The sequence below is a fragment of the Callithrix jacchus genome, chromosome 22 (genome assembly GCF_049354715.1).
Source record: "Callithrix jacchus isolate 240 chromosome 22, calJac240_pri, whole genome shotgun sequence".
In the NCBI taxonomy this organism is placed as follows: Eukaryota; Metazoa; Chordata; class Mammalia; order Primates; family Cebidae; genus Callithrix; species Callithrix jacchus.
The window spans coordinates 28,992,501-29,017,946 of record NC_133523.1 but is presented as its reverse complement, the minus strand read 5'-3'; the positions used below and the strand labels follow the sequence as shown (position 1 = coordinate 29,017,946).

Genomic DNA, 25,446 nt, shown 5'->3' with positions numbered 1-25,446 from the left:
CTGATTATTCTATATTTATTCTACATTGATTTGAGCTTCTTGGATCAGTAAATTGTTGTTTTCATCAAATTTGGGAAGTTTTTGTCTACTATTCCTTTAAATATTCGATTTACACACCTTTCTCTCTCTTCTCAAGTTATAGAACTCCCAGTTTACATGTGTTGGCATTCTCCATGTTGTCTCATTTGATGTCTCTGTTTATTTCTTTAAAAATCTTTTCTCTGTTCTTCAGTTTAAATGAGTTTTATTTATTATTTTTCAGTTTACTGATTCTTTATTCTGCCATCTTAAATTTGATGATGGACTCATCTAGTGAATTTTCCTTTCTGTCATTGTATTTTTCATCTAGAATTTTTATTTAGTTTATTTTTATAGTTTATATTTCTGTATTTTGGTGCTTGGTATGAGTCATTGTTATATTTTCCTTTCATTCTTTTTTGGATTTTTATAATTGAGGTGAAATTCACTATTTTAAAGTGTACATATTGTAAGGCCGGTTGCCTTGCCAAGAGTCAAACAGACACATTCATCACTTTCTGCACCTGATAACTGTGTCATCACCCGAGCTCACTATCTGGCCTCACCACATGGCTTCCCCCACACCCAAGCTCACACTCAGCACTAAATTATGCATCCAACCTCCAGCCTGCTGTTAAAAAACCCTGCAGAAAATATTTTTAAAGAAGCCCCACCATACCCTGCCCGACAACAGCCTGCCCTGCAAGCCCCCGGCAGGCCCACTTACCCAAGGTCCTGCCTACCAATGGCAGCTAGTCTCATGTACTTCCTACTTTAACTCCATGTACTTCCTGCTCCTCAACAGCCAATAGAAATGCCTTCCCTTTGTTTCCCCAGTAGTCAATCAAGGCCCACTTACCCAAGGTCCCGCCCACCTACCAATGTTAGTTTCATGTACTTCCTACTTTAACTCCCTACTTTAACTCCATGTACTTCCTGCTCCTCAACAGCCAATGGAAATGTGTTCTCTTTGTTTCCCCAGTAGCCAATCAATTGCCTGCCCTCCCCATAAAAGGGCACCCTGAACAGCTGGGCATGACTTCTCCGGCCCCACCCTAGACCACAGAACCTCGCCTGGGAACTGAATAAATTAGCTTCTCACTTTCTTATACTTGTCTCAGTTTCCTCATTTTACCTTGGCAATAAATCTTACACATATAATTCACTGTTTTAAAGTGTACAATGCAGTGGCATTTAGGACAGTCACAATGTTTTTCTAAAACATTTTCATTACTCTATAAAGAAACCTTATGCCCATTAGGCAGTTGCAACCTATTTCTCCCTTCAACCACTGATTTGTGTTCTTTATCTCTGGATTTACCTTTTCTGGATATTTCATAAAAATGGTATCTTATGATATTTTGTGTCTGGCTTCTTTCACTGAGCATCATGCTTTTGAGATTTATCTACATGGTAGTGTATATCAGTGCTTCATTTATTTTCATGGCTGGATAATATTTCATTGTACGTATATATCATGATATCTTTATTAATTCATCTGTTGATAAGCATTCAGCTATTTCCACCTATTTGCTATCATGAATAGTGCTACTATAACTATGCATGTACATTATTTGTTTGAGTACCTATTTTTAATTTTTTGAGGATATATGTGTAAGTGGAATTGCTAGGTAATATGATAATTCCATGTTTAGCTTTTGAGGAAATGACAAACTGTTTTCCACAGTGTCTGCACCATATCACATTGTACCAGTAATGTAGAAGACTTTTGATTTCTCCATGTCCTCGTCATGTTATTTTCTGTATGAAGTATAAAGTGTTACCTCATTGTGGTTTTAATTTTCATCTTCCTAGTGACTAATACTCTTGAGCATTTTTTATGTACTTGTTGGCCATTTGCATATCTTTTTGGAGAAAGGCCTATTCAAGTACCTTGCCCACTTTTTAATTGGGCATTTGTTTTTTCTTATTGAGTTGTGAGACTTCTTCATGTATTCTGAATGCTAGATTCTCATTAGATATGTGCTTTGCAAATATTTTCTCCCATTCTGTAGGTTGTCCTTTTGTCTTTATCAATACCCTCCTTTAATACAAAAAGTTTTTATTTTTAATAAAGTCTAATTTATCTATTTTTCTTTCATTGCTCATGCCTTTGGTGTCCTATCTAAGAATTGGATTGCCAAATCCAAGATTGTGGAGGTTAATCCTTAGGTTTTCTTCTAAGAGTTTTATGGTTTCAGCTGTACGTTTAGGTTGCTCATCCATTTTGAGTTCATTTTTTGATAGAATGTGAAGTGGTAATTTTTCTTTAATTTTTAAAACATAGTGTTCTTTAATTCTTTGAGTGTATTTCTGGATTCAGAGTCTAGAGTGCTCGCCATTTCACCATGGAACCATGAATGTATTTCTAATAGCTGCTTTGAACTCTCTGTCTGCTAAATCCAAATCTAACATCTGGGCCCAGTCAACATCAGTTTATATTGATTCTCTTTTTTTTTCCCCCGACTATAATTTATACTTTACCATTTCTTATATTTTTTTTTTGTTGAAAACTGGACATTTAAAATAATATTTTGTAGCAACTCTGGATTATAAATTTTTCCCTAAATATTAAAAAAGTAACTTGCCTGGACTTAATATATGAAATCAGTCTTCTAAGCATATGTGGTTGACACATCTGTTTAGTTTCTTAAATTCTTATTTTTATCTTTGGCTCGATTTCCTTAGAGTTGCTCCTGTGTCTGCATAGATTGGTAGTCGGTCAGTCATTGGAAGATACTCAGTGCTTCCATACTCTGCTGACTGATTTGCATATGGGTTGTAGCTTGTACCCCACGTTCAGGCAGTTTTCAAATCTGCCTTTAGATTTAGTTTTACTTCTGTTGAGCTCTCTTGAGTATTCCTGGAACAGCCTAGAGGCTCTCTAGGTAGCCAAAGATGTGTGTATAGCTTAGTTATCTCTTCTGGGATATTCTCATTAAATTTCTGGTTGTCCTGCCATTCACCCCAACTGGGACTGCAATTTTACTTTAGCAGGGCTGTGGGTTTTCCTCCTTAATTTTCATCTGAGTTTGCAACTTTTACTGACAATGCAACCAAGTACTTCACTCCCAAACAGATCAGCCCTGTTTGGCAGTGAAAATGCTGTTTTTCCAGCCAGCCTTGTCCTGAAAAAAATACCATGCCAACTTAGCTGGGGAAGGAAATGGAGCAGCCCTAAGCAAGCAAGTCACTAGATCCTACTGTTCTTACTCAAAAATCTTGCAGTTTTCATGAATACATGCTTCCAAATTATTGTTTGCTTATGGATAAAGTTTGTGTCTCCCCAAAATTAATATGTTCAAACCCTAATCCCAGTGTGATGATATTTAAAGCTGAAGACTTTGGGAGGTGGAGCCCTCATGAATGGGATTAGATCCCTTATAAATAGGGCCCCAGAAAGCTCTCTCACTCTCTTTCTGCCATGTGAGGATGCAAAGAGAAGTTGGCAGTCTACACCCTGGAAGCCAGCCCTCACCAGAACTCAACCCTGCTGGCACCTTGATCACAGATTCTCAATTTCCAGAATTGTGAGATATAAAGTTTTGTTTTGTAAGCCACTTAGTCTGTGTTACTTTGTTATAGCAGTCCAAACGGACAGAGGCAGTCAATTTCCAGAGCTCTTAGTGTTTGTTTTTGATAGTTTTGTCCAGTTTTTATTTGTTTTATGGGGAGAAGTTTACTGATCTCTCCACCATGGCTAGAAATCCTGCTACCTCAACAACTGTTTTTTAAGTTTGAGTTTTTCATTTTTACCTAGTTGAAGAGATCATAGTCTTCTCTATGGCTCTGCCCTTAGTTTCATATTTTGGATTTCTTTATTCTAAGAGTACACTGTAATTAACAGAAATTTTATATTATAATGTAATGGTTTAATTTTTCCATTCAAATGTTTAGTCATTTCACATGTATTTATTTCACTATATTGAGGCTGGATTGTAGCTCATTTTTTCATCTCGTTGTTGGCTAGTTGTCCATACCAATTTTTGAATAATTTATTTTCTGGTTGATTTCAAAAGCAAGATTTTTAATGTTGGAGTGATATAATTTCTTACTTGGATCTTTTTTCTGTTCTGTTGATTAATTTTTTAATTCACACTTTCTTTCATTTTTATTTATTCATTTATTTGAGATGGAGTTTCACTCTGTTGGAGAGGCTAGAGTGCTATGGTGCAATCCTGGTTCACTGCAACCTCTCCTTCCCAGGTTCAAGCAATCTCATGCCTTGGCCTCCCAAGTAGCTAGGACTACAGGTGTGTACCCCCATACCCTAATATGGCTAATTTTTGTATTTTTTGTAGAGATGGGATTTCACCATGTTTGTCAGGCTGGTCTCAAACTCCTGACCTCAGGTGATCTGCTCTTCTCAGCCTCTCAAATTGCTGGGATTACAGGCATGAGCTACTGTGCCTGGCCTTGTATTCACTCTTTCTTAGAAATGTCACATTGTTTTAATTATTATACTTTTGAATACCTTCTAATACAGAGTATGACAAGATCCTTCCCCCTGCTCTTGCACATTTTGAACCATACCAATGGGCTCCCATTGTCCATACTGCAGAATTAGCATTCATTAATTCACTAATTCCTGTATCCCACAGATGTTTATTGAGCTTGTATCTTGCATCAGACAATGTGATGCTTAGGGATTCAACGGTGAGCAACACTAGCCTAGTTTTTGCCTTGCTGAGATTTGCAGGTTGGCATACAGACAGGAAAAAAAGGTAAATAGACAAACTCATCAAACAACTGAAAATTCTAACAAGTAACATCAAAGAATTGATGTGGGAGATTTCTATTCCAGAAATTAATGTGTAAGTCAAAGCCTGTAGGATAGGTAGGAGCCATGTAGGAACTAAACATTGTTTTTGTTGTTGTTTTTTTTCCCAAATGCTTGTTCATTTGTTCCAACACCACTAGTTACAGAATTTCTCCTTTTTCCATAGGTGTGGGAGGGAGGAAACCATGTGAAGGGAACAGCACATGCCCATACGCTGACATGGAAAGGAGCCAGAGGACCTGGAATACAACCTGCATTAACTCACTTAGGAGAGCTGCCTGACCTGGTGTGTATGAGGGGTTGAGATGGTCAGGGAGGGGGCAGTGGGCAGATCATGCTGGGCATTGTAGACCATGGAGGGAAGTTTGGATTGCGTCCTTAGGGCAGCAGGAAACCCCTTATGGGGTGGCTCCAGGGCAGTGGTGCACTATGTTTTAAGACCACTGTGCTGTGTGTGGTCTGGATAAAGGCTGAGTGCCTGCAGGGGTGAGTGAGAGGGGGTGGGGTCCAGACTGAGGGAGGGGAGACAGGGTGGGTGGCCAGATGATAGACAGCAGGTCCTACTGATGGGCCAGACATGAAGCAGATGGAAAGGAGGGCAATTCTGTCCCTCTACAGGTTCTGGCAACCGGCCTTTTTGGTTATTAACTAAGGCAGGGCAGAAAAGGAATCCCTGGTTAGGTTCCCGTGGGTGAACAGAGCCCCTGACAAACTGCCTTTCTGTAGCCAGCATCTACCCTGAGATAGGAGCATCCTCTGTGAGTGCCTTGGGAGATGATTGGTGTGGGGATGCAGCACGCTTCTTTGGAACTCCAGTGGTGTGGATGGCGAGGGGGTGACACCCAGCCTCTTGCTAAACAGCACACACTGGGGCTGGGGAGGGCTGAGAGCATGGCAGGAAAGGCGATCTGTGCAAAAGCGAGACGTAAACAATTGACAGAATGTTATGGGCTGAACAGAAATGTCAGGGTATTAAAGTGGGTGTCTGAGAAAACAGAGAGTTGCTATCTGAGATGATGAATAAGCCAGTTCCAGTTGTCACAAATGTGTGAGGTGCCTCTGTGAGCAGAGAGGAGGCTGAGCTGCATTTTAGGAAGGCAGCCGGTGGGGGCTCTGCACTGGGCCAGGCCCTACCACAGTGGGGATGGAGCCAGATGCCCTCCCACAGTGCCCGCTGTTCTGCACCTGGCTGCCGCCCTTCCAGTTACACGCAGAGTGCATCTCCCTGGCTGGAATGGGAGTTTCATCAGGACAGTGTGTTACGTGGTCCCCAAGGATCCTGCTCCCTGGTGTACATGCCCAACCTGACATTCTCCCCAGGTGTGGGTGAGCCCTGTGTATGTGATGTGGTGTGTGGCAGAGGTGAAGGGATTTTTAAAAATTCGATTTACTTATTTTGTATTTTAGATTCAGGGTCCATGTGCAGGGTTGTTCCATAGCATATTGCATGATGATGAAGTTTGAGTTTCTGTTGAACCCTTCGCCCAAATACTGAGCATAGTACCTGATAATAAGCTTTTCAGTCCTTGCTCCTTCTCTCCTCCCCCATTTCGGAGTCCCCAGTGTCTCCGGTGTGAATCATGGACTTCTCCTCACTGCTGGGTACCCAGCGTCTTCACCCATTGTGCTTGGTGTACTTTAGTGCTTCGAACAGCTTGGCTTATTGCTGATGGTCTTAAAGACAGAATCCCTCTGTTTTTAAAAAATATATTGTGGCCATCATTGAATAGAAGGGGACAAAATGAAAATCGGATGAAAGTAGAAAAATGGTGCGTTTAGCATCAGGGCCAGGGAGCAGGTGGAATAGGATATTCTGGAGGGCACTGGGTACCAGCCTTGGCCGTGGCCCCCTAGCACTCTCTGGGAAGCCACGGGGAAACCAACTCAAACCACGCATCGTGGCTACTATCAGATTAGATGATCTCTTTAACACAAGCTTTCAGATTCTCTGAGGGTTAAACGTGTTTGCCAGCAATATTTAAAGCTACAAAGTTATAAGACAACCAATGGTTTAGCTAGTTACTTGGAATTTATTACAGAGGGATTTAATTTATACAAAAAGAAAAGAGATTGTTCTCTGCCCTCCAAGGGCCATGTAATGTAATGGGTGAAATGGGACAGCACTGACTGGCTGCAGTAGCTCATGCCTATAATCCCAGCACTTTGGGAGGCCGAGGCAGTGGTATCACAAGGTCAAGAGATCGAGGCCATCCTGGCCAGCATAGTAAAGCCCTGTCTCTACTAAAAATACAAAAATTAGCTGAGCATGGTGGCGGGTGCCTGTAGTCACAGGTACTTGAGAAGCTGAGGCAGGAGAATCGCTTGAACTCGGGAAGCAGAGGTTGCAGTGAGCTGAGATCACGCTGCTGCACTCCAGCCTGGCAACAGAGGGAGACTCCATCTCAAAAAAAAAAAAAATAAAGAAAATTAAAAAAAAAAATGAAATGGGACAGCATTGAAACATACGTTTTTCGGAAACTCGTGATTGAAAATACGGAGGCTTTCTGCTAACCCTGTCATTCCCTCACAGAGCTAGTCCTCAACTGACAGCCCTACCTTGTTTTATGCCAATGTTCTTGGATATTTCCATGTAAGTCCACATTTCAGACATCGAGTTAAATACGCAACTGATGCTTGGTGCTTTTTCAAGACTAGACGTATCAGAGAGGAAAACACAAATGCACATACAGAAGCACGGGATGTGCCTATCTCAAGTAGAAAGGGATTTCACGCTGGCAATGTAACGCTTCCAAAGCCATTTGAAAGCCTGGAGGAGAGAAGGTCGAACTTGCTGAGGTTCTCTGACACACCGCTGGCTTTCAGAGACTCCAGACTTTGCCAGCAAGCACCAGCAATGACTACAGTTGCCTCCTGCGCATAGCTGGGACTTTGCAGGCTGTAACCCAAGTTCATCCAGCAGAACCTGTGCATCTGCCACTGCTGTCCCAGGAAAAATGATACGGCTCCTGCCCATTAAATACTGGGCAACTGTCTCCCTCATTGGCCCATTTCATGAGATTCCAGAAAATGTGGTTTCCGGGTGTCTAGTCCCTGTGGTGGGGGAGAATGGAGGAGAGGGGTGCTGCCTCAGAGTCAGCAGCAGGCAGCATGGAATCCAGAAAGCTGCAGGAACACGGTAATGACCCAGCATGTGGTTTGCCACAGATAATGCAGTTGACTCCAGTGATCTTTAGGTTCATGGATGACAAAGTGCCCATTAACTCTTCTGATCTCCTAGGGAAATAGATGGCAGGAAAACCAATGTCAAGTTCACGGAGGCAGCAGGGAGACAAGTGCAAGGAGGGTATGTGATTCCTCATCAGTGTTGGCGCTGGAAGCAGAGCCCCGGTCTCCTGGATTCAGTCTTCCCCTCTTCCCCTGACCCTGTAGGGCCATCCCTGTTATGACAGTAGGAGAGAAAGCAGAAGCCACAGAAGGAGAGAAGAGATGATGGAGGGAAGAGAAGGAAGAGGTGGAAATGCAGGTCTGAACAGAACCTGCAGGTGCACATTAAAGTGACCACATAGCTCCGTATGGTAATTGGAGAGTTCCTGAGAAGGCAGTTCTCCAGTGAACCAGGGTTGGGCAACCCTGGGAAAGTTTGGAGGCATGATGTGGAGCTGTGCTTGCACGTGTGTGCTTGCGTGTGCATGTCTGTGTGTGTGCATGTGTATATGCAGTGAAACAAGCAAGGTAAAATAGAGGCATGTCATGGTGGCTGTGGCCCATCCTCCAGCCAATAAAGAGATCTGTGCCTGTGAATCAGCCTCTCAAGCTTCTTTCCCTCTGATTGAGATTCTGCCTGGCTCCTGAAGAGGAGAGATGGATGGATGGATACATAGATAGATAGATAAATAGATGGATGGATGAATAGGTGGATGGATAGCTAGCTAGCTAGCTAGATGGACAGATAGATAGATGCATGGCTGGATCCTACAGAGCACAAGAACCCAACCTAACAAAAACCTCAGGGAGGGTGAGAAATACTTAGCCTTTGAGACCAGAGTGTTCAACTATGGGAGCTGCCTTTCCTTTGCATAGATGAACAAGCTTGAGGTTCTGCTTTGTGTTTAGAGGCTACGGCCAGGTGAGGTGCAAGGAGGCTCTGTGTGCTGCCCGGAACCATGGGTGGATTCTGCAGGGAAAGGCTGAAGTGAGAAGCGGAAACCCTGGGCGCCTCCCCCTAAGGTCCAGATGGGCTTCCCAGATTGGTTTCATTGAGATGTCCTCTCTGGTGGAAAGCTGTGGTTATTGAGCATTGGGATGGGTGGGGATGGGCCATTTATCACAAGCAGGGCAGAGGAGGGGACTTGGAATTTTGGAGGTCAAGTTTGTGCCCCAGGTTTTGGTCCCCCAACATGTGAATTTGACTCAGGATGTGAAATGTGGTCGAGGAGACAGCCCATCAAGCCTCTCGTGGCCCTGGGCTCTTCCCCTGATGGTCAGATATTTTCCCTTGGATAGGAAATAAGAAACAAGCAGCTGCTCTAAGTCACTGCAGGGGAAAAGGACTCTTGAAGGCAGAATCCATAGGCTACTGCAATTGCGAAGTTTCTTTATCATCTCATGATTTATTTTTAAGTCATGCAAAGTTTGTATTCTATTTATTACTATCTATCTGCTTTAATGAAAAAAGTTAATGATTGAGCTTCATTATGTCACCAAAGTGATCTATAGGAAAACCTGCCCCCCTTTCCCTGTGGCTTCATCTTGTGCCTCTCCCCTGGCTCCAGGTGCCACACCCCCACCCTGCCTCCAGTGGATGAGAGTCCTCTGGTTTGAGACTTTGTTGAGAGGATAGTGTTCTGAGAATGCCTGGATCTAAGCCTCCTTCCATCCCTCTGGCAAGGTAGCAGCAGACTGGTACTCAGGTTCAGGCTGTGATTTTTCAGGGCAGCAGTTGTATTAGTCAGGGTTCTCCTGAGAATCAGAACCTATCAGATAAATGTGTAGATAGATAAGTAATAGCTATACATAGATAATAGGTAGAGAAATAGATGACATAGATAGATGGATGATAGATGTAGATAAATGATAGATATAGATATATAGCAATAGATGAATGATGTAGATAGATAATAGATGATAGGTGGATGATAGATTAAATGGATAGATGGATGGATGCATCAACAGATAAATGGATGAATGGATAGATGGATAGATAGATGAATGGATAGTTGGATAGATAGATCAATGGATGAATACATAGAAGGAGGGATAGATGGATCAATGGATGGATACATAGAAGGAGGGATAGATGGATAGATAGATGTGTGCATGTATGTATAGGTGTATGTATGTATGTATGTATGTATGTATAGATAGATTTTTTTTTTAAATTGCATTTTAGGTTTTGGGGTACATATGAAGAACATGCAAGATAGTTACATAGGTACACACGTGGCAGTATGATTTGCTGCCTTCCTCCCCTTCACCCATATCTGGTATTTCTCCCCATGCCATCTCTCCCCAACTCCCCTGCTGCTATCCCTCCTCTTTTCCCCCCGAGAGACCCCAGTGTGTAGTGCTCCCCTCCCTGTGTCCATGTGTTCTCATTGTTCATCACCCACCTATGAGTGAGAACATGCAGTGTTTCATTTTCTATTCTTGTGTCAGTTTGCTGAGAATGATGCTCTCCAGATTTCTTATGTGGAATTGACTCATGTGATTGTGGAGGCTGACAAGCCCAAAACCTACAGAATCGACATCTCAGTTTGAGTGTGAAGGCCAGCAGGCAGCTGTGAAACCACAAAGAGCTGATAGTCGAGTTTGAAGGCTGGCAGGTAGGAAGAGTCTTCTCTTACTGGGGGGAGGTCAGGCTTTGTTTTTAATTCTGGTCTTTAATAGATTGGATCAGGCCCACCCACATTGGGGAGGGCCATCTGCTTTACTCAGTCTACCTTTTAAAATGATAATCTCATCCAGAAACACCCCTAGGAAGCACCCAGACTAACGTTTGACCAAATATCTGGGCACCTGGGGTCCAGTCAAGTTGGACATAAAGTTAACCATCACAGCAGTATTTAGAGCAAGAATTAGTGTCCTCAAGAATTTTCTTTGGATGGCCTTTGGGTTTTTCTTTGTCTGGGCACCAGAGCCCCGGACTTCTCATCTGAAAGATGAAGGTGGAGTGGTTTCATTAAATAAGGTGTATTTCTAAAGCACCACTTGCCTGACTGGATGAGTGGGAACAGGTGCTTATGGACAAAAGGGACGTACTTTTTGGTTTCTTCTCTGTCCAGGAGGATCAAGCCTGGCCTGTACCTTGCTGTGAGTCAGGATCACAAGCCAGTGGCCAATGCAGAGCCTGAAGGCAACTGCTCTGTACATGCTGAGGAATTTCCATTCTCAGCTCTAATAGCAAGCCAACCTACTGTGACCCCGATGGAGCCCTGAGCCCCATCTTCTTCCACCTCGGTTAGCCCCGATGGCTCTGGGGGCTTCCCTGCACTCACATTTCCATCTGCACCATTTGAGTATAGCCAGATCTATAGCAGCTATGGGAGCAAAACACTTCGTGTTAACTGGCCCTTATGAACACAGAAAAGAACTGGGGTTGGGGGCTTAGCCTGGCAGCCAGACTTTAGAAAGCAATCACCTGAGTAAAGCAGCAATAAACAAAACATAATCAAACTGGGTTCCCTTTCCTCTTTCCTCCCCCCTTCCCACTCCCTCTCTTTCTTATTGTTCTCTCCCCTTTTTTTTCTTCTCTTCCTTTCTTTGTCTCCTTTTCTTTCCTGCAAGGGGAAAAGATGTCTCTTTCAACTCCAGCTGATAGAGTTTCAGCTACATGGAGCTAGATTTCCGACTGTACCTCACACTTCATATAGCAGCTGGTTGGGAAATAAAACATCTTACATTTAGATAAATAAGCAACAACAACAACAAAAAATCAGAAAATTAATAACCAGAAAGATACACTCATTTTACTACAGTATTTCTGAAACAAAACAAAATGCAGGCTCCATCAAAGCCAGGTCTGTGGGTAGAAACATAAAGGCCTGTGGTAGGGAGCTGGGGGGAGCTGGGAGGTCTGCTGGGGCTATCATGGCAGGGTGTGGGCTGATTTCTGGGGTCCCCTGCCTTACCAGCTCCCCATTGACAGCTCTGCCATTAGCCCTGGGTGTAGCTTAAGTGTGTGATAATATGGCGGGACCTGAGCCTTCCCTGCAGAGCCAGCAGCCCCTGGGACCTCTGTGACCTAATTCCACCCTCCAGAAATGCAGCCCCTGTGTGATCAGTTGCTCCTTCTTGGAGACTCCTGAGGCTCTCTGCTACACGCACATCACCCCACCTCTGCCCACTGCTTCTGGAGCTGTTTCCCACACCTATCTCCTGCCTGGGGTGCCTCCCTAACATTCATGAGTGTTTGCCACGTACCTGGGTCTATGGGCAATTTATGCTTATTGAGCTACTGAACTTCACAACACCCCTGTGAGGTGGACACTCTTATTATCCCCACTTTACAGATGCAGACAATGAGGTACAGTGGGCATCCAGCACCCGTAGGTAAGGGCAAAGCTGAGCTCCAGACACCAGCATTTGGACTCTGGCTAGAGGTGACCTTCTACTGGGTTAGGATCAGAGGCTTCATGTAAGTTTAAATATTAATAATCAATTTCAAACAGGGGAGTATCAAAATGCAAATACCAAGGCATTTCTGAGATGATTGCTTTTTCAAAAATGGACATCTTTTTGAGCACAGCATCTGGCTCTGTTGCTCAAGCTGGAGCGTGGTGGTGCAATCACAGCTCACTGCAGCCTCAAACTCCTGGGTTCAAGCAATGCTCCTGCTTCAGCCTCCCACGAAGTAGCTGGATTACAGGCATGCACCTCCATGTCTGGCTAATTTAAAAAACACTTTTATGTAGAGATGGGGTCTCACTGTGTTGCCCAGGCTGGTCCCAACTCCTGGCCTCAAGCAATCCTCCTACCATGGCCTCCTGAATCATTGAGATTCCAGGCATGAGCCACTTCACTCAGCTCTGAAAAATGGACATTTTTAGTGCACAAAATTGCCATGCGTGAATGGTGCCAGTTGCAGGACAACAACAGGGTTTATGAGATTGATGTGACTCCATGGTGCCCCTGCTCCCGGGGTTGCGGGCCAGGGATATCCTGAGTTAGTGGTTTCTCGATGAACACTTTTCCCTTCCAGGGCTGTCTATTTCCTCCTAGGGAGGAAGCTGGGGAACTTCTCACTTGTGGCTCCTACTCCTGCCACCACCACTCTCCCCAGTGCCCAGCTTGTCCCAAGCTGCCATCACACAGGACGGAAATCCACTCCATGAACACACCACTGCCCTTTTCTGCCCTCACGCCTTCCTTATGTGGAACGCACTCTCCCACCCCTTTTCCCCTCTCCTTCTCTCACCTCCATTGCCATCTGTGTCTTATGAAGCCCTTATCTCCCCCAAGAGCTGCTGAAATTCTAGCCCCTCACCTCACTCCACCCTCCGGTGCTGCCCCAGGTGATCTTTTCCTCCAGTGACCTGCCCTGTGTTGTGGGTGCTGTTCACTCCAGCAGAGTCATCACCTCCAGGCTTGTCTTCCACATCCATGCTATGTACAGCGTCCGCCAGAGGGCCACACACACATGGCGGGTAGTCAGACTAGCACACGGCCAGGGTGCATGGCTGGCCGGGATGTGGAAATCTCAGACCTGTCCAGTGGGGACTTATCAGTCAGCAAAAGTCCTCAGAGTTGAGTCCCTGTGCTCAGCCTTGGCTGGGGGCTTTGGGCAAGGCATGCTCACATCCTCAGAGGGGAAGGTATGACACATGTATAAATACATCAATCCTGCTAGAAGAACACCACACATGTTTGTGAGGAGGAAGAGAGCCAAACCACAGGCATCCAGAATACAAGGTCACATCTGGCAGGGAAGGGAGAGGTTTGAGAAGGCCAGAGAGCTGGCCATCGGAGGACAGGACTCTGTCTTCTTGGGCTCAGATGCTCTCAGCATGAGTTTCTTGCAAATATAAGGCTGCAGGTGGCCTTTCCTTTGGGGAGCAGCGAAGGAGGGAGCATGCGTACTTTCTCTCCCAACGTCAGGATTCTTGCAGGGACATGAGAGGGCCTGCAGGATGTTGTCCATTCCCAGCTCTGCAGAAGGGCTGTGAGGGAGCCCAGTGCAACTGGAGCTGGAAGCATGAGAGGCTCTGTAGGTAGAGATATGGTGAGGGCATTGCGTGTTGAGACCATAGGGCTCAGACTGGCTGGTGGAAGGATCTCAGTAATTTTGAACTGAGCAACCAGAGGGATGAATTACCTGTAACTGAGATAAAGAAGACTGAGGGATGAGAGGCGGTGGAAGAAGAAGATGTGGAGGAGGAAGGTGGTAGGAATTAAGCTTTACAGATTCAAGTGTGCAATGCTCATTACTTTGGTAAGAAGTGGGGTAAGAATCTGCAGTCCAGAGGAATGGTCCTGAGTGAAGATCCACCCAAATACCCTCAGCATGTACACTGACTCTTCCCTGCAGAGACGGATATATTATGTACAATCTGCACATGGGGAGAGCAAGCCCCAGAGAGGGTACGCAACTCACAATGATGAAGGGTCTCACAGCTAGTGAGCAGTGATGTCAGGATTCAAACCAGGGGCTGGGTGACTCCTAATTGGGACCTCTTAACCACTGGACAGCCTGCATGGCAAAGCAGTACTACTGCCCACTGGAGCAGGCCAAACCACTCCCCTCCTGGAGACCTCAGCATGCATTGACGGCTTTGCTGTATCGAGGAACTCCCTGGAAACAATAAGAACTAGATATTAATATATTGGGCAAGGATTCCATTGTGTACAGCAGTGGCTTTCCAAGTGCTCCCCAGGACAGTGGCTCAGCATCACCCGGAGTGTAAGAAGTGCAAATTTCTGGGCTTCACCCCGAACCATCTGAATGAGAGACTCTGGAAGTGAGGTTTTAACAAGACCTCCAGATGAGAGTTTGAAAACCATCAACAGCATCTCCCTCTGCCCTTCCCCAGCTGCCTGCCCCTGCCTTTCTCCAGCGGCCCCAGTAGTTCTGCTCCCAGGCAGGTGCAGGTGGGAGAGCCTGGCTCAGCTGGGGCTCTGCAGCCTGGTGGCTATGCGGCCTGCCACTGGGAATAGCCCTGTGAGCAAGAGCTGCCACAGGGTCAATGACACTGCTGCTGAGCAGATGTGGTGCTCAATGTCCTTCCCTCTTGCCAGTGGTGGGTGTGGGAAATTGTAGCCCCAGAAAACAGGACGTTTCCTGACTTGATCCTTTCCCCCTCCCATCACATAGACCCCAAATCAAGGCAAGGGAGTAGGCTTGATCATGATGGCCAGAGATCCCCGTGGCAGAAATACAGATGTAATATCACTTGGGGTGTTTGCAGATACTTGATCTTGCACAGGGAGAGAGAGAAGTCCCAAATTCAAATGTCTCCGGGTGCCAGGCACCAAAAGCGATGAGTGAAGTGGCGCATGTCTAAGAAGCACACACTCCTTTTGGTTTAGAACTTCTCACTTTCTTAAAAAAATAAATGTTTTATTTTGGAGTAATTTTAGATTTACAGAGAAGTTGCAAAGAGAATACAGAATGTTCCAAAGAGAATACAGAATGTTCACCTCTCACTGAATTCCCCTAACATTAGCAACTTCTATTCCCAGGGTACATTTGTCAAAACTAAGAAACAACATTGTTCTATTATTATTGTTACTGAACTCCAGATTTCATGTGGGTTTCACTTGTTTTCCACTCATGCCCCCTTTCTGTCCCAGGATCCAGTTTGAGGAGTTCCTCCTGGTTCCCATGACTTTGATAATATCCACGTGTACTGGCCAGGTAGGTAGAATGTCCTTCACACTTCTGATAGAAGTAGGAGGTAGGCCGACAAAAATCCTGGAATTTTTGTTTTCATAGGACAGTATATTTTCCTATTGCATTTCCTAATTTTAGATGCTGGTTACTAGTTTATAAATGCTGGTTGATATCAGGCAGTGCCTCACGGCTCTAGAAGAAGCTACTTAAATAATGTCTACAGAAATGCTGCCTTGTGCTGGGCGTGTGGTGGCTCATGCCTGTAATCCCAGCACTTTGGGAGGCTGAGGTGGGAGGATCACCTGAGGTTAGGAGTTCGAGACCAGCCTGGCCAACATGGTGAAATCCCATCTCTACTAAAAATACAAAACATTAGCTGGGTGTGGTGGCGCATGCCTGTAGTCCCAGCTACTCGGGAGGCTGAGGCAGGAGAATTGCTTGAATCTGGGAAGTGGAGGTTGCAGTTAGTTGAGATCGCGCCAATGCACTCCAGCCTGGGCAACACGAAAGAAACTCTGTCTCAAAAAAACCCAAAAACAAACAGAAAACAAAAAAAAAGAAGTTCTGACTGGTTAAGGCTGGGCACAGTGGTCAAGGAAGGCTCTGTAACGACAATGAATGGAACATTTAAAAGAACACGGGTACTCTGTTCCTGTCAGATGAAACACGTCCGCGAGCCCTACTCAGCCGTGTAACTTTGGCTGTATGGCTCAGAGGTGGAGGACATTCATTGGGCATACTGGACAATGCGTTGGATAGAAACAGCGTTGCAGGTTTTGTGTACTTCTTCCTCTGCTCTGGCCCTGGTCACTTTAATCACGTCGTTTACTCTGTAACCATTTTCCTGGCTTTATGTGACCCTGGTAGCTTTAATCAGGAAACTTCTGCTAAGATTCTTTTCCCCAGCATGGACTGAGCAGCTGAGTATCTGCCAGGTTTATAATGAATTTCAGTTCCAAAGGGCAGGAGGCTACTTGGAAAACAATCCTGTCTATAACTGGCCTAAGAAAGACTGACTTATAGAAAATACCAGTGGAGCGTTAGTGAGGTTTCAGAGCAGCCCATATGTGAGGTCGAGTCTGCCCTCAGCAGCAAGAGTTGAAATTGACACTTCCTGACCACCACCCACGTGCCAACCTCTGAGAGGAAGGCATCAGGGGTGCTGCCTTGGCAGATATGCACTTCAGCCATTGCTAACCTCTCCCCGTTATGGCTCAGCACCCAGTGGCATAGGGATGAAGTCACCTGCCCAAGATCATGTAGTCACCCAGCATTGGACCAAAGATTTGTTCCTGGCTGTCTAGGTTAGAACTTGGCCTGATAACCTCCATGCTGTGCTGAGGGCCTCTGCCATCCTAACAGGACAATGGTGGATTTGTGTAGAGGAACACGTGTGGTCTGCAAGGAGGTGGTGTGTGAATGGACTCTTGGGGAAGATGTAACAGGATATGTGGGTCACTGCCCAGGGTGTACCCAGATTCAACTGCATGAGCCCCTTCCACAGAAGGGCATGTGGAGACCCCAGAGTGTGAATCTCTACCTCTAGGGTTAGCCATATTATGCAAAGTACAGAGAAAACAGCAAGACTCATGAACAAACAACTGCTAGGACAAGCTTGTCCAGTCCGAGGCCTGCATGTCACACTGCCACATGTGTGCGGCCCAACACATATTTTTAAACTTTCTTAAAATATTATGAGATTGTTTTGTGATTTTTAAATTTTTTTAGCCCATCAGCTATCGTTAGTGTTAGTGTATTTTCTGTGTGGCCCAAGACAATTCTTTTTCTTCCAGTGTGGCTCAGGTAGCCACAAGACTGGACACCCCTGTAAAGCGTCTCTCTATTGATGGGTTTCTGTGTTCCCCATTGCAACGTAATGGGGCTAAAGCTGAGATGAGACTTTTGGTACCTTAGAGTTACCAGGCGACACATCCCAGCAGAGCTCGGCAGACGTTTGAAAGCCCCCAGCTGCTCCTCTCAGCTGCTCCTGAGATAGAAGGTGCTCCTCTCAGCTGCTCCTGAGATAGAAGGTGCTCCTCTCAGCTGCTCCTGAGATAGAAGGTGCTCCTCTCAGCTGCTCCTGAGATAGAAGGTGCTCCTCTCAGCTGCTCCTGAGATAGAAGGTGCTCCTCTCAGCTGCTCCTGAGATAGAAGGTGCTCCTCTCAGCTGCTCCTGAGGTGGAAGGTGCTCCATGCACTGTTTTGTCTGAAACCCTAAGGGTGGCTTTTTATTGGTTACGTGGCGCTCTGTGTTGCTTGGAGACACTTCACATTTGAAGCCACATTTCCAGCCCTCATGGCATGCTGTAGAAATGTTACAGTTGTTTTTCCCCTTATCTACATAAACAACATAACTTTGTCAGAAAATTGAAAATGTGCACTTTGTCCCATCAGCTAAAATGGGCTGTCAGATAAGGCTTTTTTTCCTCCATTGCATCCGATGAATGATGTAAATGGTTTTTGGCTTTGGAGTTTTTTTGCAAGGCACTAGAGTAAATGATCAGAGTAGTAACATTTTTAACCTTATCTATCATACTGAAACATTTTTTCTGCCTCCAATAAAACATGTCAGAGTCGATTAAGGACATTTTTCAATGAGGTATAATTCACAGATTTTAGTAGCGAATCCAAGAGCACTGAAGTATTAAAGAGGCTGTGAATACTTAATTAAGGCTCTGCTACCATCCTACCTGTGCCTGAATTCACTTAGCGCTCTGGAGCTCTGCTCTGAAAACGCGCGTTTTGTCTGATGGCGGGGTCGGAGGAGTAGCAGGTAGGATGGCCGGGGATGTGTCACATTGTATCTGGTGACAGGACCGTGAAAGATACGGCGGCTCAGTACGTTTGGCGGTGCTTATCTGGTACATGAGTGCACATTACTTCCCAAAGACCGGGATCACTTTGGACAGTATCATTAAATGCTACGTCATTACCTGTTATAGAGCAGTGCTTTAGCTTCAAGGGCCTCTTGGGAAGCATGCAACAGTCGGAAGAATGATGGGCGAAGATGGAGCCGGCATTAAATTTTCAATGGAAGCAGTATTGGCTTTGACTTTTCAGAAGCCTTATCTGTTAGATGGTGTTTGTCACTGGGCCGCGGAGCTGTGGATGTTCGTCAGTTGGAAGTTGCAGGCAGTTGAACGATATGGACAGGTGAAGGCTCCGTGGGGACTGGCCCAGCTCGCGGAGAGCTGGAGGGGGTAAATTGAAGGTTTATTTATCCCATTCGCTGTCAAGGTCAGCTTGCTAGAGAGCTGTCCTATGGATGCTTACAAATGCCAAAATCCTGGCAAATTGTCGAAAAGAGCCTCCAAATCACTGACCTTTGTACAGCTCCCATCAACGTGCCTGTGTCTCTGAACGGGGTCCTTAGAGAGAGTTAAATGGTTGGTAAAATGAGGCTTATGCTGTTGCTGTAATGTCAACAGAGCTGCTATGTATTTTTTATTTTTGTGTTTTCAGCAGCCAGGATGAAGTTAAAGATATGACTGATGAAAAGAAGGAGGTTGGGGCCGGCGGGGAGCTGAGCAATATACAATTATGCTGGTGTGGGTTCTGGCAAATGAGTTGGTCTGAATTTCTACATTTGGGCATATTTCCAGCCTGGAGTCTAAGGCATCTCTCTGTCTCCATCGTTATGTTCCTTGTTGGAAAGGGGCATTGCATTTCTTTTTGTCATCCCTCCTCTCCACTCAGGGTGCCTGATGCAGCCACAGGCTCTCCTGAGGTTGGCTGTTCTGAGCGATGTGTTCTCTTGCTGTGACTTCTGGTCTGACTTTGCCGTGACAGCTAATTTAAGGAAGCAGGACAGAGCCAGCCATATTGTCTTCCGTTCCTTTTGTTGATGGTGGAGAATTTACTGAGCAACACTGCAGTACAGTTAACCAAACATAGAGGGCATTATCCAGCGATTGAGGAGCACCCACACCATGGAATATTATGCATCCATTAAAAAGAAGGCACCAGGGCTCTTCCTGTTGACCAGAAAAGATAGCTATGGGATCCCAAGAGAGAACGTGTGAATACTATGATCAGATTTTACAAAACAAATAAAGCCACCTTCTGCCCAGGGTTGTCAAATAACATACAAGACACTCAGTACATTTGAATTTCAGATAAACAAGAAATAATCTAGAAATAACTTAAAAGCTATGTGTTGTTTATCTGAAATTCAAATGTAACTGAATGTCCTGTGTTTTTATTTGCAAAATCTGTCAACTCTCTACCCCCGCTGAATAGGTAATGTATATGGACATGATATATATGTGTGTCTACATGTATGCATGCAGGTATGAGTAAATATGTGTATTTGTATGTGGTTATATAGGCACAGAGTAAATAAAGAAGGATGAATCCTGGATAATTGACATAGATTTTCTGGGAGAGGCTGCATAGGGGTTGATATGAGAGTATGTGGTGGAAAAAGCAGGTGGAAGGGAGGAAAGGGTGAGGGAAATAGAAAAGGCAAAAGGGAAAGCCCATAGGTGGTAGGTCATTCATCCTCTTGTTCACTCTAAAAGGATTGTCTAGATTTCCTTTATCAGGGCCTGGGGAAGGCACCCAGGATTCTGAGAGGAGTTGGCCAGGGCCCTTGGCCCTTGGGAGTTCAGCTGATAGGAAAGCAGGCCATCCCATCACCACTCGCCATTCTGGAGAGGATTGCCTTGAGCCCTGTGGAGCTTGTGGGAGGGGGCTGGGGGCTGGACAGTCAGCAGTTTATCTTGCATTGCTGTTTTAGAAGAGAAGATACACGGTTGCATCTCGGCATCTCATCAGCCCCGTTTTTACTCTCTGGGTCCAAATTTGGGCTTCCTGGTCTGTATATTTTCCTTAGCACCCACAAATTCAGCTGAGGAATGGTAACGATTGCCTCACAGTGGGCATGTGGGGACCCTCTGCAGGGTAAGAAACGGCTGGCCTTGGGGGACCCCCTGTCTCGTCTCTCTCTGTTTAATGTTGAAGACAGTTGCTGCAGAGGCCGGCGCATCCACTATTTATAAGACCATTCTAAACCCTCCTTCTTATTTCCAAATTCAATTAAAGAGCTGTTAATACGTCCCAGGTTTGTTGTAATGAGCCCATAACTGAAACTGACATCATTATCAATTCAAACAAAACACAAACGCTTCATCTTTTGCTTCCTCAGGGAAACACCCAACTTCCCCAAGCCTCAGCCTCTCCCTGGCTGGGAGGATGCAGGGAGGCTTGCCTGGTGGTTTCTTCTTTGCAAATACAAAGAGCTCTGCAGAGGACCTTCCCATCCCACTGCACCTTGTGCCCTTCAGTCCAATGAGACTTTGATCATTGTGGTTCTGGAATGCTCTTTCTATAGCTGACTTCCCTTTGCAAATTCTTTTCAGGAAAGGAGCAGCTGCAGGAAGCCTGGTGGGTGGGAATTTTCTGTGTTGTTGTGTGGGCCAAACCATGACATTCTGTGACCTTGAATTATTGATTTCTTATAATGCAAACTTTGCAAAGCTCCAACATCCACTCTTTTGGGATGAAGAAGAAATAGGCGAAGAATTCCATTGGGGTAGAAATGCATAGACAGAAGGAGAAAATTCACAGGGTGGTGGTGGTCAGAGGGGAGCAGGGCCAGAGGGTAGAGGATGCGTGGTGGTGACAGGCAGTGGCTTCGACTTTCAGCTGGTGTGGGTCATGAGGGTACTTGAGGATGTTCAATTGAGCTCAGCCATTGGACACAAAGGCTCAATGGGTTTTTGTTGGACAGGGCATTGCAAGAGAGGCACAGGAGACGTCAGGAGAAGGGACATGAGTAGTCAAAGAGCACAAACTGAGAGTCACGAATTTCTGAGCCCCTGGTACAGGTGCACACTGACCTCATTCATTCTCTCAACCGTCCAAAGACATCAAAACAGGCTCAGTATTTTCAGATTAAGGCAGTAGGTCACTGGGAGGTTCTGTCTTACTCAACATTGCAAAAAAACTTGAAAACTCAAAGTTTTAAACACAAGTTAAACTCAAACTCAAAGATCTTGTGTTTAAAAGTTTCTCAGAGTGGCGGAGGAGTGTGAATAATTGTAGACTCTTTACCCAACAGGTATTCCTGTGAGCTGTGAACTCATCCACAGGTGGCCTGAACATTCTTACTCCTAAGGCACAGAGGAACCTCTCTCTGGCCCCCTGGGCCCTCAGTGGCTTGAGCACAGACCTGTGGCTTCTCTCCCTGTGTCCTCCTCTGCATCCTTGACATCGTCCTTCTCTGGAGGGCCCAGAATTTCCAGAGTCTTCTGGAAGCTCTCATGTGAACTGGGAAATCTCTCACTGGGTTCTCACATGGATTTGGGGTGTGTGCCAGTTCTGATGGGGCTGTGAGTCTGAGCTGGGCCACGTTGGGAACTAGCACTTCCCACGCACAGTGGGGTTGGTGCTGTAGCTGGGCTGGGCTGCAGCCTGCTCTGGGAAGCCAACACAGCCTCTTTCCAAAGCCTGCTTTCCAGAAGGATCTGGCACCTGGAGGAGACTCCTGTAGGAATGCGAGGCAGAGCATCCGCAGCAATTGCGATGGAATGAGGTCGATATGATTTGGATGTTTGTCCCCTCCAAATCTCATGTTGAAATGTGATCTCCAATGTTGGAGGTGGGACTTGGTGGGGGTGTTTAGGTCATAGGGGTGGATTCCTCATGAATGGCTTGGTGCCCACCCTGCAATAATGAGTTCATGGGAGATCTGATTGTTAAAGAAACTGACACCTCCTCCTCAGTCTTGCTCCATCTCTCCTCACGTGACACACCAGCTCCCCCTTTGCCTTCTGTCACAAGGAAAAGCTTCCTGAGGCCTCCCCAGAAGAAGCTGAGTAGATGCTGGTGCCATGTTTGTACAGCCTGCAGAACCATTAGCCAAATCAACCTCTTCTCTTTGTAAATTACCCAGCCTCAGGTATTCCTTTATAGCAATGCAAAATATACTGACACAGAGAGCAAATTTCTTTTCAATTCCATCAACTGTCCAGCTCCAGAATCTCAATGGCCTCTCTGTGTAGGTCGGGAAGCCTCAGCTACTATGGTTTACCCCATCCCAAAGTGGAAAATGATTAGAGATTTCTTTTCTTTCTTTTTTTGTTTTTGTTTTGAGATGGAGTTTTGCTCTATTGCCCAGGCTGGAGTGCAGTGGTGTGATCTTGGCTCACTGCAACCTCTGCCTCCCAGGTCAAATGATTCTCCTGCCTCAGCCTCTCAAGTAGCTGGGATTACAGGTGCACACCACCACACTTGGCTAATTTTTGTATTTTTCATGGAGACGGGGTTTTGCCATGTTGGCCAGTCTGGTCTCAAACTGCTGACCTTAAGTGATCTGCCCTCCTTGCCCTCCCAAAGTGTTGAGATGACAGGCGTGAACCACCATGCCCAGCTGATCAGTGATTTCTGCACAGAGCCCATCAGCTTTGCCCTGGCCAGTTTCCACCCACCTGAGTTACATTTCTCAGGCTGCTTTTAAAATCTCCCAGCAAGGCCGTGCAGATACAAATTCTAGGACCCAGCACCCAGTCTAAAAAGAGGCTAATTGTGCCTTTCCATCTGTTTTCCCTCCCTACCCTCTGATAAACCTTATGTTAGCCATTCCTCCCTTCCCTCCTTCCCTCCCACCATCTAAGTGCTTGACGAATATGTGAGGGAAGGAAGGAATGGCTCACATACTCGCCAGGCACTTAGGTGGCTATTGAGGGTTTCCTGTGAGCAGACATTGTCCCAGCCTCTGAAGATTCTGAACAAAACAGGCAAAGTATCTGCTTTCACGGAGGTTAGATACTCTAGGGAAGAAGATGCTGATCATGCAAACAAACCCATAAGATAATTTCAGAGAGCAGGAAGTGCTGTGAAGAAAATCCCTCAGATGAATAGGATGGTCAGCTCTACTGAGGTCTTTGAGTTGAAACTTGGAAGTCTGGGGGAGCCGACCAAGGGAAGGCCCAGAGGAGGAGGACTGCTGAGAGTGGGAGCATCTGCAAAGGCCCTGGGGTCAGAGAAGGAAGCTTGAGAGAAGCTTAGAGAACACAGAGGCCCATGGTTGAAAATGAGTCTAGGGGGCCAGCAGAGCTGGCCGAGGCAGGTCCTTCCATCTGGAGCTGCATTGAATTCGCAGCCTGGTCTCTCATGGGGAGTTCAGACTGCAGCTTCCTTCTGTCCCTGCAGCTTGGCTTGCACCACTCCCCTCCTTGAGAAACCCTCTTTGTTCTTCATTTTGCTCATCTGAAATACCTCCTCTTCCATGAAGCCTTCTCAGTTTCCCTGGCAGGATCCATTTCTCTCCCACGTGACTCTGTTGGACACAACACCCTCTTTGCAGCACTTCTGTGGCTTTGCATGATGTTTCTGAGTCCTGAGGCCATGTTGTGTCCATCAGTGCAGCCCCATAGTACTTGGCACATGACATGTGCTCAGGTGTCTTCCTCTAAGCCAGCTACAGGTACCTTGTTTAGGGATGAGGCTGCTGGAGTGCTCTCAGGAGATGGAGGCCCAAGCTGGGTTTCCTACCTTTCTTCTAGATCTTATGAGGAGTCCTGGGTTAGGGTGGGAGCTGTTAGGCATTTGCCTAGTTATTTTAAGTTTTGGGTGAACAGCTGGGTAAGAGATGACTCAGACTGGTGAGCAAAGGGAGAAGGCTAGAGGCAGGAGCAATATCCCTGGTTGTGGGCACCACATCTTTGAGGACCACAGCAGGGCTGTGGGACCACATCCGTCATTAGAAGAGCCAATGGTGGGGTGTGTCTTTATCGGTACGGGAGGTAAAAATGAATTAATGCTTGAGCAGGAGCTGCTGTGAAGGCAGCTTCTTAGAGGTTAATGCTGTATGAAGCCCTCTGTCCCCACTGACACATGCCTGACTCCCTGAGCAGGCCCTTGGACTTGAGATTTCAGCAGGGTAGCGGTTTCCTTTGAATGATGTTCATCTGTGTCTTCCCTAATCCCATACAAGGGCTACTCCGATTTACCAGGTGGTTGTCTGGCTGGAATTTCCCCTAAGCTGAGCTTGTCCTCAGCAAGGACCCCCCACTGCCAGCTCCAGCCCTTAGAGAGGTGGCACAGGGGTCCACTCTGCAGCCTTCTTTCTGCTGACCCCACTTGCTCTGAGCACCCAGGCCTGTGGAGAGCTGGGAGGCAGCACTTCTAGCAACCCTTAAAGTATGAAAATGCTGCAGCCTCCTAGTTAGTACCTGTTTTGCCTCTGCGGGGCTCAGGGGTCAGCCTTTTCCTCTGCCCACTCCCTTCCGCTGGCTCACTGTCCTCTGGGCACGGTCCATGGATCAATGGGGACCCCGTCTCTAACCTGTCTTACTATTTCCCATAGCTCTTTCTTTCCTCAAAAGACAAGGTGACCTGGCTTCCTTCTTCCTGTCCTTATTTGATGGCAGGAGTGGTTAAATCAAATGACAGAGAACACATTATGGTTGCAACTGTGTGCCTTTAACTCATCTTCAAGCAAGAGCGAATGACACACGGCCCTTCAGCTTGATGGCTTCTCACTGGCCCACACGAGGGGCAGGGGAGCGGGAAGCTGTCCCCGTTCTGGGAATAGGGTCATCACACTCTGTCATCTCCTGCCACCAAAGCGGACACCTCATGGTGTTTGACCATCAGGACCAGTGTCCAGCAAACTCCAGCTGGCTCTGAAACCCAAGCCCAGCACAGAGCTCGGCATGAGTATTGCCGAAAGACACACGAATCTGTAGCTTTTGAGAGGAAATGCTCCCAATGAGTAGCTGACTTTGCTAAAGGAGGTGACATCCTGAACTTGACCTTGACCTTGAGGCGGTGCTGCTGTTGTCAATGGAGCTGTAAGGCTGTGCTCTGGGCTGCCTACCTAAGTCACACCAACTTGCAAAAAGTCCCAGGAATATTT

The 25,446-nt window shown here is 46.1% G+C and overlaps 1 protein-coding gene across 10 annotated transcripts in view; it reads left to right on the top strand.

Annotated features, from left to right (window-relative positions):
• LOC144580813 (uncharacterized) overlaps positions 1–25,446 on the top strand; it is a 179,458-nt gene that overhangs the window by 21,089 nt on the left and 132,923 nt on the right. For 6 of the 10 annotated variants that reach the window (XR_013530994.1, XR_013530995.1, XR_013530998.1 and 3 more), the window contains exon 2: positions 4,965–5,084. Coding sequence is in view for 2 of the 10 variants with exons in the window: in XM_078360186.1 (XP_078216312.1) it covers positions 3,381–3,548; positions 4,965–5,084 (288 nt within the window). In the remaining 8 variants the exon portion in view is untranslated. Of the gene's footprint in view, positions 1–2,615; positions 3,549–4,964; positions 5,085–8,036; positions 10,405–25,446 lie in introns of those variants that run through there. The other 4 variants (XR_013531000.1, XM_078360186.1, XM_078360187.1 and 1 more) reach the window with 4 other exon arrangements.